Source organism: Salmo trutta, chromosome 16, assembly GCF_901001165.1.
Source record: "Salmo trutta chromosome 16, fSalTru1.1, whole genome shotgun sequence".
In the NCBI taxonomy this organism is placed as follows: domain Eukaryota; kingdom Metazoa; phylum Chordata; class Actinopteri; order Salmoniformes; family Salmonidae; genus Salmo; species Salmo trutta.
In genome coordinates, this window is record NC_042972.1 from 56,086,815 (window position 1) to 56,104,935 (window position 18,121).

The 18,121-nt window shown below is 44.7% G+C and overlaps 1 protein-coding gene across 1 annotated transcript in view; it reads left to right on the forward strand.

Annotated features, from left to right (window-relative positions):
- Positions 1-13,503, forward strand: part of gli1 (GLI family zinc finger 1) — a 124,819-nt gene extending 111,316 nt beyond the window's left edge. Inside the window, exons 14-17 of the mRNA XM_029695031.1 lie at positions 8,082-8,332; positions 8,749-8,916; positions 10,421-11,569; positions 11,740-13,503. Of these exons, the coding sequence (XP_029550891.1) occupies positions 8,082-8,332; positions 8,749-8,916; positions 10,421-11,569; positions 11,740-12,648 (2,477 nt within the window). The 3' untranslated portion in view covers positions 12,649-13,503. The remainder of the gene's footprint in view (positions 1-8,081; positions 8,333-8,748; positions 8,917-10,420; positions 11,570-11,739) is intronic.
- Positions 13,504-18,121: the final 4,618 nt, after the last annotated feature.

Below are 18,121 nucleotides of genomic sequence, written 5' to 3' on the forward strand. Positions count from 1 at the left end.
CATGACTCCATATGTGTTATTTCATAGTTTTGATGTCTTCACTATTATTCTACAATGTATAACATAGTAAAAATAAAGAAACACCCTTGAATGAGTAGGTGTGTCTAAGCTTTTCACTGGTCCTGTATATGTGCACCATGTCATTGCTCTCTCGCACTGTTGTGTGTGCATCTTGCTAGCTGTAACTCAAATGGTGGGGGGCTGAAGCTCATTGGCTAGAACTTGTGTTTTTTACATTGGATAAAAGTAGAGACACAGAGCTAAAAAATTGTATATGATACACTACAGTTGAGGAACAATGGGAAAGTAATTCTGCTTTGGAAGTTGATAAACATGTAACCTCAATTTTGAGAAAATGGCCCTTGAATGTTTTGGTACACCTACTGGACAGGTCTTCTTTGTCTAGACCCATTCAGCATCATTCACACCCTCTAAAGCCTTAGCCCCACCCATATCTTTAAGGATTCACATGTGAGGCCGTGTACTAAACAACCAAAGTTTCAAGACTAAAGCCTGGTTTACACTACGGGTGTGTTCGTACATTTAATCTGGAGTGCCAGAGTGTGCTCAGAGTGCACTCTGGGTGTTCCTAAACCCAGAGCGTTGTCAGATTGTCCATTTGTTTATTCAGAGCGTTTCACTCTCGTAGCATTCAGAGCGCACACTGGACACTGGCCGAGGAGTAGGGTTGATCTGAGCGTTCTGACCTAACTACAGCAGTCAAGCATCCAAGCTAACTGGCTAACCTTGACTAGCTTGCTAGCTACTTCCGGACACAATTGAGAGAACAGCTCACTGACCATTATACTCACCCTAGCAGAGCTGGTGAGGCTGTTTTTATGTTATCCAGAGTGTTGGTGAATGCAACTGTGCTGCTGGCAACAATATAATGCTTATAATGCAATATATACGCTTTTTTGCCAACGTTTACTGACACCGGCCATATTCAACGGGTGTTGAGCGTTTGTAAATTCGTCAGTTATTCTCCTCTCTGCCACACAGACGAGAGTGCTCTGAAATCCGAGTAGATAGCCAAAGTGAATTTACCAGCTACGTCTATCAACAGTTGTCGCAGTGACATCATTAACATTTTATGGAAATCGTTACTTGCATAGTGGGGTCTTTTGTTCAGACAATGAACCATAATCCCAACTCATAACGTTACTGCCTTGCATGAATCTGTAGGTAGCTAACCAACCAGGTTCAATGTAGGCTAAACTCAGCAAAGAAAGAAACGTCCTCTCACTGTCAACTGCGTTAATTTTCAGCAAACTTAACGTGTGTAAATATTTGTATGAACATAACAAGATTCAACAACTGAGACAAACTGAACAAGTTCTACAGACATGTGACTAACAGAAATTGAGTAATGTGTCCCTGAACAAAGTGGGGGGTCAAAATCAAAAGTAACAGTCAGTATCTGTTGTGGCCAACAGCTGCATTAAGTACTGCAGTGCATCTCCTTCTCATGGACTGCACCAGATTTGCAGCTTCTTGCTGTGAGATGTTACCCCACTCTTCCACCAAGGCACTAACTTGAAATGAAAACGACTTTCTGATAAAATTAGAAATGTGTAATATCTGAAAATGTAGCCATCTTACCCGTATACATGGACTGACGCTTCTCCCTCTCTGCCACGGATGCTATGGTTGCCATTAATTTGAAGATGTAATCCAGATACAGGTGTTTTATACAACAGCCTTCTGTGTGTTCTCTTTTCAACTCCCTCTGCATATTTGCATTCAAACGCTAGAATTTTCTCCATCTCCTTAGCTATCATGCTGTAATTCCACTGATTTCAAAACTCGGTCCTCCAGAAAGTGGAGAGCAACACTTATGCAGTTCTACTATGTGATATCTTTTAAAAAAAAGCTGCATTAGAAAGGATTACCTTGGCCTCCCAAGAGGCGCAGCGGTCTAAGGCACTACAGTTCCGGGTTCGATCCTGGGTTGTGTCGCAGCAGGCCACGACCTGGAGACCCATGCACAATTGGACCAGCGTTGTCCGGGTTAGGGGAGGGTTTGGCCGGCTAGGATATCCTTGTCCCATCGCGCTCAAGCGACTCCTTGTACCGGCCAGGTGCATGCACGCTGATTTCGGTCGCCAGCTGTACAGTGTTTCCTCCGACACATTGGTGCGGCTGACTTCCGAGTTAAGCGAGCAGTGTGTCAAGAAGCAGTGCGGCTTGGCGGGGTCATGTTTCAGAGGACGCATGGACATTTTAGCCAAAAATATACTTGCCTCTGCTAGCAGGCTGAAACTTGGCTGCAAGTGGATCTTCCAGCAAGACAATAACCCCAAGCACAGATCAAAGTCCACTAAGAAATGGTTAATTGACCACAAAATCAACATTTTGCAATGGCGATATTAGTCTCCAGACTTAAACCTCATTGAGAGTCTGTGGTTTGAATTGAAGAGGGCAGTCCATAAGCGCAGACAAAGGATCAGGAAAGAGCACTTTTGACAACAACTTAGAGCATATGACATCTGTTATTTACATCTGAAATAAGAACAGATATAACTTCTACCAAAGGAGGTACAACTGTTTTAGTAACCGCATCCACTACAGTCGTGGCCAAAAGTTTTGATAATGACACAAATATACATTTTCTCAAAGGTTGCTGCTTCAGTGTCTTTAGATATTTTGTCAGATGTTACTATGGAATACTGAAGTACAATTACAAGCATTTCATAAGTGTCAAAGGCTTTTATTGACAATTACATGAAGTTGATGCAAATAGTCAATATTTGCAGTGTTGACCCTTCTTTTACAAGACCTCTGAAATCCACCCTGGCATGCTGTCAATTAACTTCTGGGCCACATCCTGACAGATGGCAGCACATTCTTGCATAATCAATGCTTGGAGTTTGTCAGAATTTGTGGGTTTTTGTTTGTCCACCCGCCTCTTGAGGATTGACCACAAGTTCTCAATGGGATTAAGGTCTGGGGAGTTTCCTGGCCATGGACCCAAAATATCGATGTTTTGTTTCCCGAGCCACTTAGTTATCACTTTTGCCTTATGGCAAGGTGCTCCATCATGCTGGAAAAGGCATTGTTCATCACCAAACTGTTCCTGGATGGTTGGGAGAAGTTGCTCTCGGTTGCAAAATTGTGAGTGAGCCCACTCCCGACATTAACGTAAAAATATACCCTATCTTCAATCGGTCCGAAGGAAACGAAGATGGCTGTAGCTCAAAAATAAGGGAGCACTGAGAAAGAAAACCCCTGCAGGTACCAGGATCACCAGAATATCGCTCCGGAGGTGGTAAGCGGGGTTCTCAGGGGGAGCCGGGGTAGGCTGTACAAACTCACCACTAATAGGAAAAAAGTTACCGGGTGGTTGTGGATTCTCAGAGATGGCAGGCTGCCAATGAGCTAACTCCCTGATTTGCTCCATAATAGCCTTAAACTCTTGGTCGTGGCGTTCCGTCAGGGAATGAAGCCCTTCCAGAAAGTCCTGTAGTAGCTCCTCATGCCTCCCAATGGTGGCTCCCTGCAGGGAGACAGCGTGGCGGAGCTGGTACAAGTCTGCTGGGTCTGTCATGGCCAGTTCCTACTATAAGGGCACAAGGCGAGACCTACATGCAGGCACGGGAGGCAGATGGTTTGAGTCTTTGATATTTATTATCATCCAAATGGGTAGGCAAGAGAATGGTCATGGACAGGCAAAAGGTCAAAACCAGTTCAGAGTCCAGGAGGTACAGAGTGGTAGGCAGGTGTCGTGTCTTTGGCATCATTAAATTGAAGACTGTTATTTTATCAAATCAATTCTCTGTAATTATTATTACGTGATTAAACTAATCATGTAACTGTAATTAACTAGGAAGTTATTATTTTCCTAATGTTTTCTTTATATATCTGATCAATTAGTCTTCTAGTTAATGAATTATTCTTTACCTCACGTTAGTCTCATTCCAAACATCATAAATTGTTGGTTATCTGCACGAACCCAGCCTTTACTATGAATCATCCATACACCAATTGTCTTAATCATTTATTTACTAACTAACTAAATAATCACAGAAATGCATAAACACACAAACAGTAGATATGGTTACAAGGAAATTATAGGGGAGGTTCCGTAGTGGGCTAAGCCGATATGACGGCTTGGCGGACAAAGGGAAGTGGAGGTGGACTGAGAAGGGCGGGAAAGACAAAAAGCAGGTTCTACACAGTTGATAATTATATTAATTGAAATGCTAATCCTTTGCACATGAATGCTCACTCATTCAGGAATAATTGCAATCAATATATATTTACCCTCAGTGTGTCGTCGTGATCTCTGTTGGAATCGTCCGTCTTTCTGTCGGAGAGTTCGTCCGAGCGCCTCTCTCTCTACTTCCCTGAAGTCTTTCATGGTTAGAATGGATACTTCAGAGTACCATTCAGAAATGTTCTCATAGAGTAGATGTTTCGGCAGTTGTCGGTCTTCGCATCCCACATTAACAATTTCTAGCTGCAGACTAGTAATTAGTATATAAGATTTGCTCTTATTCTGTCTTAATAGATAGTCTCAGAGTTTAACCATGTCCCGCCGTGTAGCCAATGCTCCACGTGGTATGCATAGGAATTCAACAACCATTAAAACCTTAGCTTAGACTGAGGTTTGTGTGGTCTCTACTCAAACCTTTGCCCCCTCAGCTGACCGAAGTAAGCATGGTCTGAAGAGGATTTCTTCATGTGGGGTTTTTATTCGTAACAGTAGAAAAGGGCTGTCCCATGAGCCAGATCATGTCTGTGCTCATGGGGGTGGGCCAATGACTTAGTTAAACTTTAAAGGGAATACAATTCTCTCACATTAACGGTTCAACATCACCTTGCATCATTTCACAAATAGTTTCATCTTTACTCATTCATTTTAAACAATAATTACACCCAAACCTCATAATGGAGGCACCTGTATAAACAGAGTTATGGTAATGTGGCTGTATTGTCTTTCATGAGGTCACAAACATGAAACAAAATGGACCGGGTCGTAGCTGGCTTCTCCACCGACCGTTTACACATTATCCAAAACATGGATATTGTTCAGTTCTGTGATGTAGAAGAAGTTCCTTTGTTCTCTCTATGTGTCTCTTTCTGCATGGCCAGGGGTAGAGAGTCTCTCCTCCAGGAATTTACGACCTGAGATAACAGAACCTGGGTGTAGGAGAGGAGAGAGGGGGAAGGCACTCGCTATACCCAAAGAGGGCCATGTCATGACACAGGTCAAGGCAGGCAGAATGGTCAGGCAGGCGGGTACAGAGTCCAGAAACAGGCAAGTGTCAAAACCGGGAGGACTATCAAAAGAGAATTGAAAAAGCAGGAGCACGGGAAAACCACGCTGGTTGACTTGAACATACAAGTCGAACTGGCACAGAGAGACAGGAAACACAGGGATAAATACACCGGGGAAATAAGCGACACCTGGAAGGGGTGGAGACAATCACAAGGACAGGTGAAACAGATCAGGGCATGACACTTTGGGCAATGAGGAGTTCGGGATCTTTCCCCCACACGTTTCCATGGCAATTCCATTGTTTTGATCGAGTTTGATTGACCTCTTTACTGCATCTATGCTTTCACACATATATAGAACATGTGAATTATAAGATCTTTCTTCTCTCACACTAGTCCCCAATTTGTAAATAGTCATGTTAGGCTACTAAACAAAATAATGCTATAGTTTCTATAGTGATCAAAAAGTAATCAAAAATGTATAATTTTGAGTAATCCTAAGGACTACGTTGCTGATTACTTTATTTTACATGTAACTGTAATCATTAACGGATTACATTTTGGGGGTAATCTGCCGAACACTGCTGAGGGAGCACATACAGTATGACTGATTATGCCACACAGCTCACTCCAACCCACTAAACTAACCCACTATAACAACCCCCACACTCACTAACCTACTTACTATAGCTAACCCATGGCCTACATACAGTGCATTCGGAAAGTATTCAGATCCCTTGACTTTTTCAACATTTTGTTACGTTACAGCCTTATTCTAAAATGGATTCCGTCGTTTTTTCCCCTCATCAATCAACACACAATACCTAATAATGACAAAGCTAAAACAGGTTTTAGACATTTTTGCAAATGTATTACAAATTTAAAACTTAAATATCACATTTAAATAAGTATTCAGACCCTTTACTCAATACTTTGTTGAAGCACCTTTGGCAGCGATTACAGCCTCGAGTCTTCTTGGGTATGAGGCTACAAGCTTGGCACACCTCTATTTGGGGAATTTCTCCCATTCTTCTCTGCAGATCCTCTCAAGCTCTGTCAGGTTGGATGGGGAGCGTCACTGCACAGCTACTTTCAGGTCTCTCCAGAGATGTTCAATCATGTTCAAGCCTGGGCTCTGGCTGGGCCACTGAATGACATTCAGAGACTTATCCGTTGTCCTGTCCTGTTGGAAGGTGAACCTTTGCCTCGGTCTGAAGTCCTGAGCAATCTGGAGTAGGTTTTCATCAAGGATCTCTCTGTTCTTTACTTCATTCATCTTTCCCTCAATCCTGACTAGTCTCCCAGTCCCTGCCACGGAAAAACATCCCCACAGCATGATGCTGCCACCACCATGCTTCACTGTAGGGATGGTGCCAGGTTACCTCCAGAGGTGACGCTTGGCATTCAGGCCAAAGAGTTCAATCTTGGTTTCATCAGACCAGAGAATCTTGTTTCTCATGGTCTGAGAGTCGTTAGGTGCTCCAAGCGGGCTGTCATGTGCCTTTTATTAAGGAGTGGCTTTAGCTGGTTATTTTACCATAAAGGCCTGATATGTGGAGTGCTGCAGAGATGGTTGTCCTTCTGGAAGGTTCTCCCATCTCCACAGATGAACTCTGGAGCTCTATCAGAGTGACCATCAGGTTCTTGGTCACCTCCCTGACCAAGGCCCTTTTCCCCCAATTGCTCAGTTTGGCTGGGCTGCCAGCTCTAGAAAGAGCCTTGGTTCTCCAAAACTTCTTCCATTTAAGAACGATGGAGGCCACTGTGTTCCTGGGGACCTTCAGTGCTGCAGAAATGTTTTGGTATCCTTCCCCAGATCTGTGCCTCGACACAATCCTGTCTCGGAGCTCTACGGATAATTCCTTCTACCTCATGGCTTGGTTTTTGCTTTGACATGCACTGTCAACTGTGGGATCTTATATAGACAGGTGTGTGCCTTTCCAAATCATGTCCAATCACTTGAATTTACCAAAGTTAGGGTTAGATACTGCATCTCCGTCTGTAGAACTCCATGAGTGGTCTGGACCTGGCTGCTCTCTACCCAGGGCCCTGTACCTCCATCGGTACAATCAAGTTGTAGAAACATCTCAATGATGATCAATGGGAACAGGCTGCACCTGAGCTCAATTTCGAGTCTCATAGCAAAGGGTCTGAATACTTATGTAAATAAGGTATTTTTGTTATTATTTTTTTAATGTGCAAAAATGTCTAAAACCTGTTTTTGCTTTGTCATAATGGGGTATTGTGTGTAGATGGATGAGGGAAAAATAATTTTATACATTTTAGAATAAGGCTGTACCGTAACAAAATGTGGAAACAGTCAAGGGGTCTGAATACTTTCTGAATGCACTGTAACTAAAACATTCACTATTAGTACTGCAATAACTGCTACTAGTACTTCTGGGCTACTTACTAATAATAATACTACTACCTAGTCTCCCACTGAAGGCTCCAATTAATTATCTAGAAAACTCTACTACACCAGCCTACATTTTTCAACACAAACTAACTTCTAAACTTCTTCCACTAGACGCACCATCATATTTCTCTCCCCAAATGATAGCTTAAAACTTTTCTAATTCCTTATGAGTAAAAGTATAGTTATTTGCGCTCAAATATGTGATCTAACTACCCCATACTCCAAAGTAATAAGGTTTATATAGTAGGCGATCAACGTAATCAGACCAGATATATTTATATGTTAACATTTGACCATATTTCACTGCTTCAGTAAAACATTTTAAACTTCCTCCACTACCTCAAAAATACTTTTAAAGAGCTGAAGCAAGTCCCACAATTTTTCTTAATGGAAAATTACCTTCTAGTTTAGTTTAATAGCTCAATTTCTAATTCAATTTAAGGGTTCCTGGGTCCTGACCAGGGAGGAGGTGACCCCCTCTCCCCTGAGACCAGCCGCCGAAGAGGGCCCTGCCATGGTGTTGGAGGGGGAGGAGGGTTGCCAGGTCTGCCTTGTCTAACACCCGCTCAGCAATACAGCCTGAAGGCTAAGTATGCAGCAGCAACTGGCGGCCCACCCCCTACCCCGCTGCCCAGTATGGAACAGGGAGCAGGGACACCCGGGAGACGAGGAGTGCTCCTCAGCGAGTACCAGGTACAGACTCTTCTTGTTAGTTTGGTTTTTAATTAGTCTGGCTTGGGTTGCAAAATTCTGGTAACTTTCTCAAAATGTCCAGCTTTTCTGAATTCTGGAAAGCCTGGGAATTTTGGAATTTTGCAACTCTCAATATGGCTAGTTTTGTAGTCTTTTGAATATCTTATTCCTATGTATTTTTTTAGCATTCTGTTCTTTTATTTATTATATTATTGACAGCAACTTGAGTTGGCGGCAGGTAGCCTAGCGGTTAGGAGCGTTGGCCCAGTAACTGATAGGTGAAGAATTTGTCTATGTGCCCTTGAGCAAGGCACTTAACCTTAATTGCTCCTGTAAGACGCTCCTGATAAGAGCATCTGCTAAATGACTAAAATGTAAATGTATGAAATGTGCTATACAATTATTATTATCCCCAGGGTCAGCCGCTACCTGCGTTCCTGCAGCAGGGGGGTCAGAGGAGACACAGTGCCAACAATGGGGAGTATGGCACTGGGGTCATCTACCCCCACCAAGCCCCAGGGAATGCCACCCGGCGTGCCAGCGACCCCATCCGCTCCACCGGCGACCCACAGGCCCTTCCCAAGGTTGTCGTTGTTGTTGGTAGAAGTGGTAGATTAAATTACTAAGACTGCTTTACTGTTGTTCCTAGCTACAGTGAGGGAAAAAAGTATTTGATCCCCTGCTGATTTTGTACGTTTGCCCACTGACAAAGAAATTATCAGTCTATAATTTTAATGGTAGGTTTATTTGAACAATGAGAGACAGAATAACAACACCAAAAAATCCAGAAAACCGCATGTCAAAAATGTTATAAAATGATTTGCATTTTAATGAGGGAAATAAGTATTTGACCCCTCTGCAAAACATGACTTAGTACTTGGTGGCAAAACCCTTGTTGGCAATCACAGAGGTCAGACATTTCTTGTAGTTGGCCACCAGGTTTGCACACATCTCAGGAGGGATTTTGTCCCACTCCTCTTTGCAGATCTTCTCCAAGTCATTAAGGTTTCGAGGCTGACGTTTGGCAAGGCCACTCCAGGACCTTAATGTGCTTCTTCTTGAGCCACTCCTTTGTTGCCTTGGCCGTGTGTTTTGGGTCATTGTCATGCTGGAATACCCATCCACGACCCATTTTCAATGCCCTGGCTGAGGGAAGGAGGTTCTCACCCAAGATTTGACGGTACATGGCCCCGTCCATCGTCCCTTTGATGTGGTGAAGTTGTCGCGTCCCCTTAGCAGAAAAACACCCCCAAAGCATAATGTTTCCACCTCCATGTTTGACGGTGGGGATGGTGTTCTTGGGGTCATAGGCAGCATTCCTCCTCCTCCAAACATGGCGAGTTGAGTTGAGTTGATGCCAAAGAGCTCCATTTTGGTCTCATCTGACCACAACACTTTCACCCAGTTGTCCTCTGAATCATTCAGATTCAGATTCATTGGCAAACTTCAGACGGGCATGTATATGTGCTTTCTTGAGCAGGGGGACCTTGCAGGCGCTGCAGGATTTCAGTCCTTCACGGCGTAGTGTGTTACCAATTGTTTTCTTGGTGACTATGGTCCCAGCTGCCTTGAGATCATTGACAAGATCCTCCCGTGTAGTTCTGGGCTGATTCCTCACCGTTCTCATGATCATTGCAACTGCACGAGGTGAGATCTTGCATGGAGCCCCAGGCCGAGGAAGATTGACAGTTCTTTTGTGTTTCTTCCATTTGCAAATAATCGCACAAACTGTTATCACCTTCTCACCAAGCTGCTTGGCGATGGTCTTGTAGCCCATTCCAGCCTTGTGTAGGTCTACAATCTTGTCCCTGACATCGTTGGAGAGCTCTTTGGTCTTGGCCATGGTGGAGAGTTTGGAATCTGATTGATTGATTGCTTCTGTGGACAGGTGTCTTTTATACAGGTAACAAGCTGAGATTAGGAGCACTCCCTTTAAGAGTGTTCTCCTAATCTCAGCTCGTTACCTTTATAAAAGTCAGAGGGAAAACGTACAAAATCAGCAGGGGATCAAATACTTTTTTCCTTCACTGTATGTATTTGAGTATTTACACTTTTTAAATAAATGTTGATTTGATTTTGTTTCCCAAGGTGCAACGCTTCAACAGCCTGAACAATGTGGCCATGATGGGCCGGAGGAACGCCCTGCAGCATTGTGGGTCAGACGCCAACATCGCCCGCCACATGTACTCGCCGCGGCCACCCAGAATTACAGAAAATGTCATGATGGAGGCCATGGCGACAGACTACCATGGAGGAACCATGGATGCCAGGAACCACTGCATGATGCTTTCCCCAGGAGAGAGAGGCTTCCTGGGCTACCAGTCCCACCACATGGGGGGGCCCACCAGCCTGTTATCACCCAGCAACGACAGCCTGGGATGCCCGGAGCAGGGCTACCAGACACAGGGACAGATGTTCATGCAGGGTGGGCACCACCAGGGCACCTCCAGAGGATCAGGTCAGGGCCAGAGGGGGCAGGGGGGACCCATTCACCCAGAGGGGATGTCAAAAGTCTTGCTGCAGCAGGCTGAGTACAGTATGAGTACCTGCCAGCTTAGTCCCTCTGGACCACACTACCCCAGCCTGGACCAGGGTGGCCCCGATGTAGGTACAGGGGCCTGGGTAGAGAGCAGCCAGGTCCAGACCACTCATGGAGTTCTTCAGACGGAGATGCAGTATCAGGACCAGGGCTCTATGCAGGGCCAGACACAGGGTCTGTACACCCAAGAGCCCGATGGCGGACACAAACTGATCATCAAACCAGAACAGCAGCAGTACCACCCAGCCCTAGCCAACCCAGATGCCTGCCAGAAGCAACTCCACCAACACCAGCAGCAGAGGCCCCATCCAGGGCAGGCACCCATGCCCATGCGACCCATGTCCTCCCAGAGCGGTTACCCCCAGCAGGGGCAGCCTGGCCAGGGCATGATGAGGACCACCAACCCCAGCTGTGACTTCCATGGAGGAGGCATGGAGAACCAGAACCAGGCCTCCATGCAGCAAGGGAAGCTGCAGGGTTCCTTCCCCCAAAGCGGAGGCATCAGCCTGGGGTCGGCTGCACTGGGTGCTGGGGGTCGTTCCCAGACACCCATGATGCAGGTGAAGGAGATGATGGTGAGGAACTATGTGCAGTCGCAGCAGGCTCTGATGTGGGGTCAGGAGCAGGACCAGAGGGGGATAGGAGTGGACGGCAAACCTCTTCCTCTGTCAGACAGCATGGACATGACAGGACAGCAGGTGACTTGTTTTCCCTCTCCCTTTTTCTTCTGCTCTTTGTTCCCCCTCTTTTTGTAAAGTGTTTTGTGACATTTTCAAGGAAATTTCCTGAAGAAAATGTGTTTTTGTTTGTCTTGAAGTATTTATCGTAGCACTTTAACTAAATGTTTATCTCATTTGATTTGTTCCAGGTGGCCATGATGCAGCAACAGCATAGTCCCCAACACCAACATAATCTCTACCCCAACCCAGGCTCCAGCTACCCAGGCTACCCTACCAACCAGAACCTGATGAGCTCCCCAGCACACAACCGAGTCCCCAGCTCTAGCTCCTCCATCCCCCCGACGGAGGTACCCATGACGGGTCTGCCTGGAGGCCCAGGGTCCTGCTACGGCCAGGACATGGGGGCCCCTGTAGTCCCAAGACCCCCCCAGTGCCGGAAGCCCCTCAGCAGGCAGAATAGTCTCCAGTCCCAGGGAGGTGGAGCGTACCTGGGCAGTCCTCCCCACCTCAGCCCAGTCCACTCTACCTCCAGCCCCAGACGTGTGGTCCGTCTGCCCCCTGTCCAGGGCCACATGACCCCCCATCAGACCCACCAGGAGATCTTCCCCCCCTTAAACAACATCAACAATAACATGTACTACTCTGGCCAGATCCACTTGCAGCACTCTGACATGGACAAGCAGCAGATCCAGCAAATCAGCCACCCTCACCAGGACCCAACTCAGACCGGGCCCTGCCTCAATCAGCACCAGCACCAACAGCACATGGTAACCCACATGGATCACCAGGGCAATAAGTCTGCGTCCCTAGCCTACATTCATGAGTCGACCCCCATCTCCAACGCTCTGGAGAACCTAGATCTGGACAACGCCCAGATAGACTTTACCTCCATCATCGATGACCCAGACCCCTCGTCATTCAGCCCCATCAACCCTCCTCTCCATGGGGGTTCATCCCAGACCTCGTCCCGCCTCACCACCCCTCAGACATCCATCACCATGCCCCCCTCTGGGCTCCCTAACATGGCTGTAGGAGACATGACCTCCATGTTGACATCTCTCGCCGGAGAGAACAAGTACCTTAATACACTGTCTTAGAACCCAAAGACTCTGTTCTAGAACAAGAACAGAACCTGAACACGCTCATAAAGTTAACTAGATGGGCTAAGCTCCCTGGGTGGGGAGAGAAAGTACCTAGACATACTCTCCTAGGCTCAACTCCGCTGAACAAGTACCGAAACATTTGTCATTTACTAGACAAGTACCGAAACACATTGTTCTAGAACAAGTGCGTGTGGATGGACACACTGTCATAGACTAGACTAGAGGGGCTCAGCTCTGTGGCTCTGGTGTTAGGTCACCTATAAAGATAAAGGTACGATAAATATTACCTTTCCTTCTTGGCCTCCTACACACTCTTTCCCAGCTACTCCTAGACAGTTTCAACCCAAACCAAAGGTACCTATCGATCTTGATCTTGCTCACGGTGTACTATACTCTACTCACTTTTCTTGCTCACAGAGAAGGGGAAGGGTGACACAAAATTGTTTGCCTAAAATGACTTGCAGAATGTTTCCATGGGACGTCAACACCATAACGACGTCATCTCCATAATGGCGTCATCAGTATAACAACATCATCACCGTAATAACATTGTCACCATAACGACACCAACACCATAGTGATGTCATCTCCATAATGATTTAATCCCCATAACGACAGTCATTCCAGTCACAGAGGTTTTATAGGGCAACAGTTGGACAGAGAGGATAATATGTAAATAAGTTATACATTTACATATACAGTACAAGTCAAAAGTTTGGACACACCTACTCATTCAAGGGTTTTTCTTTATTTTTACTGTTTTCTACATTGAAAACATCAACTATGAACATCAAACTATGAAGTAACACATATGGAATCATGTAGTATTTTATATTTTATATTCTTCAAAGTAGCCACCCTTTGCCTTGATGACAGCTTTGCACACTCTTGGCATTCTCTCAACCAGCTTCATGAGGAATGCTTTTCCAACAGTCTTGAAGGAGTTCCCACATATGCTGTGCACTTGTTCTCTGCTTTTCCTTCACTCTGCGGTCCAACTCTTCCCAAACCATCTCAATTGGGTTGAGGTCGGGTGATTGTAGAGGCCAGGTCATCTGATGCAGCACTCCATCACTCTCCTTCTTGCTCAAATAGCCTTTACACCCCCACACCATCACACCTCCTCCTCCATCCTCCACGCTTCACGGTGGAAACCACACATGCAGAGATCATCCGTTTACCTACTCTACGTCTCACAAGGACACGGCAGTTGGAACGTAACATTTCTAATTTGGACTCAGACCAAAGGACAGATTTCCACCGGTCTAATGTCCATTGTTTGTGTTTCTTGGCCCAAGCAAGTCGCTTCTGCTTTTTGGTGTCCTTTAGTAGTGGTTTCTTTGCAGCAATTCAACCATGAAGGCCTGATTCACGCAGTCTCCTCTGAACAGTTAATGTTGAGATGTCTCTGTTACTTGAACTCTGTGAAGCATTTATTTGAGCTGCAATCTGAGGTGCAGTTACCTCTAATGAACTTATCCTCTGCAGCAGAGGTAACTCTGGGTCTTCCTTTCCTGTGGCAGTCCTCATGAGAGCCAGTTTCATCATAGCGCTTGATGGTTTTTGCGACTGCACTTTAAGAAAGTTATTGAAATGTTTTGCATTGATTTACCTTCATGTCTTAAAGCAATGATGGACTGTCGTTTCTCTTTGCTTATTTGAGCTGTTCTTGCCATAATATGGATTTGGTATTTTACCAAAAAGGGCTATCTTCTGTATACCTCCCCTACCTTGTCACAATACAAGTGATTGACTCAAACGCATTAAGAAGAAAATAAATTCCACAAATTATATTTTAACAAAGCACACCTGTTAATTGAAATGCATTACAGGTGACTACCTCGTGAAGCTGGTTGAGAGAATGCCAAGAGTGTGCAAAGCTGTCATCAAGGCAAAGGGTGGCTACTTTGAAGAATCTCCAATATAAACTATATTTTGATTTCTTGAACACTTTTTTGGTTACTACATGATTCCATATGTGTTATTTCATAGTTTTGATGTCTTCACTATTATTCTACAATGTAGAAAATAGTAAAAAATAAAGAAAAACCCTTGAATGAGTAGGTGTGTCCAAACTTTTGACTGGTACTGTATGCTGTGTACACTACATATAAAAAAGTATGTGGACAACCCTACAAATTAGTGAATTTGGTTATTTGCGTCACACCCGTTGCTGACAGTTGTATAAAATCCAGCACACAGCCATGCAATCTTCATAGACAAACAGTGGCAGTTGAATGGCCTTACTGAAGAGCTCAGTGACTTTCAACGTGGCACCGTCATAGGATGCCACCTTTCCAACAAGTCAGTTCGTCACATTTCTGCCCTGCTAGAGCTGTCCCGGGCCAACTGTAATTGCTGTTATTGTGAAGTGGAAACATCTAGGAGAAACAATCGCTCAGACGCGAAGTGGATCGGCCACACAAGCTCACAGAACGGGACTGACTTGTGCTGAAGAGTGTTGCGATCTGGAAGCAACGTCAGCACAAGAACAGTTTGTAGGGAGCTTCATGTCATTTATTTCCATGCCCAAGCAGCCGCACACAAGCCTAAGATCACCGTGCGCAATGCCAAGCCTCGGCTGGAGTGCTTGAAATTTCGCCTCCATTGTACTGGAGCAGTGGAAACGCGTTCTCTGGAGTGATGAATCACGCTTCACCATCTGGCAGTCCAAAGGACAAATCTGTGTTTGGCGGATGCCAGGAGAATGCCATCTGCTCAAATGCATAGTGCCAACTGTAAAGTTTGGTGGAGGAGGAATAATGGTATTGGGCTGTTTTTCGTCGTTCGGGCCAGGCCCCTTAGTTCCAGTGAAGGAAAATCTTAACGCTACAGCATACAATGACATTCTAGACGATTCTGTGCTTCCAACTTTATGGCAACAGTTTGGGGAAGGCCCTTTACTGTTTCAGCATGACAATGCCACTGTGCACAAAGCGAGGTCCATACAGAAATGGTTTGTCGAGATCGGTGTGGAAGAACTTGACTGGCCTGCACAGAGCCCCAACCTCAACCCCATTGAATACCTTTGGCCTGCACAGAGCCCAACATCATTAACCGACTTCACTAATGCTCTTGTGGCTGAATGGAAGCAAGTCCCTGCAGCAATGTTCCAACATCTAGTGGAAAGCCTTCCCAGAAAAGTAGAGGCTGTTATAGAAGCAAAGGGGGGATGACCTCCTTATTGATGTCTATGATTTTGGAGATGAGATGAGATGTTCGACGAGCAGGTGTCCGCTTACTTTTGGTCATGTAGTGTATATGACAATGTTGACGGTGACAGTCCACGAGACTACTGTCTTGTGGACTGCTAAGGGAATTCCGAGACCAACAGATCAGATTCTAGATTCTCATTCTGGTTCCGTAATGAGAACTGAGGTCAACAAATCTGTTCCGAGGAAGAATGTTTTGTAGAAAGTGTGCCTGAAAAAAATATTGACTGAAAAATGCGGTGCTTTGAAGCTTCATCTATATCCCTAGGGGCACAACCCTGTCAGTGACACACAGATCATTATTATGACACACACACACGATAGTGATGACACACGCACACATACAGTTGAAGTCGGAAGTTTACATACACTTAGGTTTAAGTCATTAAAACTCGTTTTTTAACCACTCCACAAATTTCTTTTTAACAAACTATAGTTTTGGCAAGTCAGTAAGGACATCTACTTAGTGCATGACACAAGTAATTTTTCCAACAATTGTTTACAGACAGATTATTTCACTTATAATTCACTGTATCACAATTCCAGTGGGTTAGAAGTTTGCATACACTAAGTTGACTGTGCCTTTAAACAGCTTGGAAAATTCCAGAAAATTATGTCATGGCTTTAGAAGCTTCTGATAGGCTAAGTGACATATTTTCAGTCAATTGGAGGTGTACCTGTGGATGTATTTCAAGGCCTACCTTCAAACTCAGCGCCTCTTTGCTTGACATCATGGAAAAATCTAAAGAAATCAGCCAAGACCTTAGAAAAAAAATTGTAGACCTCCACAAGTCTGGTACATTCTTGGGAGCAATTTCCAAACGCCTGAAGGTACCACGTTCATCTGTACAAACAATAGAATGCACGTATAAACACCATGGGACCACTTTGGTGCGAAAAGTGCACATCAATCCCAGGACAACAGCGAAGGACCTTGTGGAGATGCTGGAGGAAACAGGTACATGGTTTGCAATGGTGGTTTGCAACTTCACATGGGGACAAAGATTGTACTTTTTGGAGAAATGTCCTCTGTTCTGATGAAACAAAAATAGAACTGTTTAGCCATAATGACCATTGTTATGTTTGGAGGAAAAAGGGGGAGGCTTGCAAGCCGAAGAACACCATCCCAACCGTGAAGCACGGGGGTGGCAGCATCATGTTGTGGGGGTGCTTTGCTGCAGGAGGGACTGGTGCACTTCACAAAATAGATGGCATCATGAGGAGGGGAAATTATGTGGATATATTGAAGCAACATCTCAAGACATCAGTCAGGAAGTTAATGCTTGGTCGTAAATGGGTCTTCCAAATGGACAATGACTCCAAGCATACTTCCAAATTTGTGGCAAAATGGCTTAAGGACAACAAAGTCAAGGTATTAGAGTGACCATCACAAAGCCCTGCTGTCAATCCTATAGAAAATTTGTGGGCAGAACTGAAAAAGTGTGTGCGAGCAGGCCTACAAACCTACACCAGCTCTGTCAGGAGGAATGGGCCAAAATTCACCCAACTTATTGTGGGAAGCTTGCGGAAGGCCACTCGAAACGTTTGACCCAAGTTAAACAATTTAAAAGCAATGCTACCAAATACTAATTGAGTGTATGCAAACTTCTGACCCACTGGGAATGTGATGAAAGAAATAAAAGCTGAAATAAATCATTCTCTCTACTACTATTCTGACATTTCACATTCTTAAAATAAAGTGGTGATCCTAACTGACCTAAGACAGGGAATTTTTACCAGGATTAAATGTCAGGAATTGTGAAAAACGGAGTTGAAATGTATTTGGCTAAGGTGTATGTAAACTTCCGACTTCAATTGTACATAATGATGACAGACATAGCGTAATGATGACATATCATATCAGTATTCACTCAGAGGCCTTTTTGGCATTAATCTGCCTCCATACTCTGAATCTGTTGTACAGTAAAGTACATGTTTTTTGACATGTTACATGTTTATTGTAGCTAAGTGTTCTCAAAGCAGCTCACTATTTTACAAGTATAGGGGTTGTAGGATAAGAATATCAAAAAGTGCCTTTGTCTGAACTTATCCATGATGCTTGAGAGGTACAGAGAATAAAAGAGATAGAGGGAGAGAGAGAAAGGTGGAACTTCAGAATGAAATCAAATATTGTATCTGGTACAGTATCATACGACCCAACTTGGTCACATATTTGACAGGGTCTTAAAGATACCTTCCCTCACCCTGAAAACCTTAAACAGGATTTATAATTGCTTGGAGGTACGGCGTTGAGG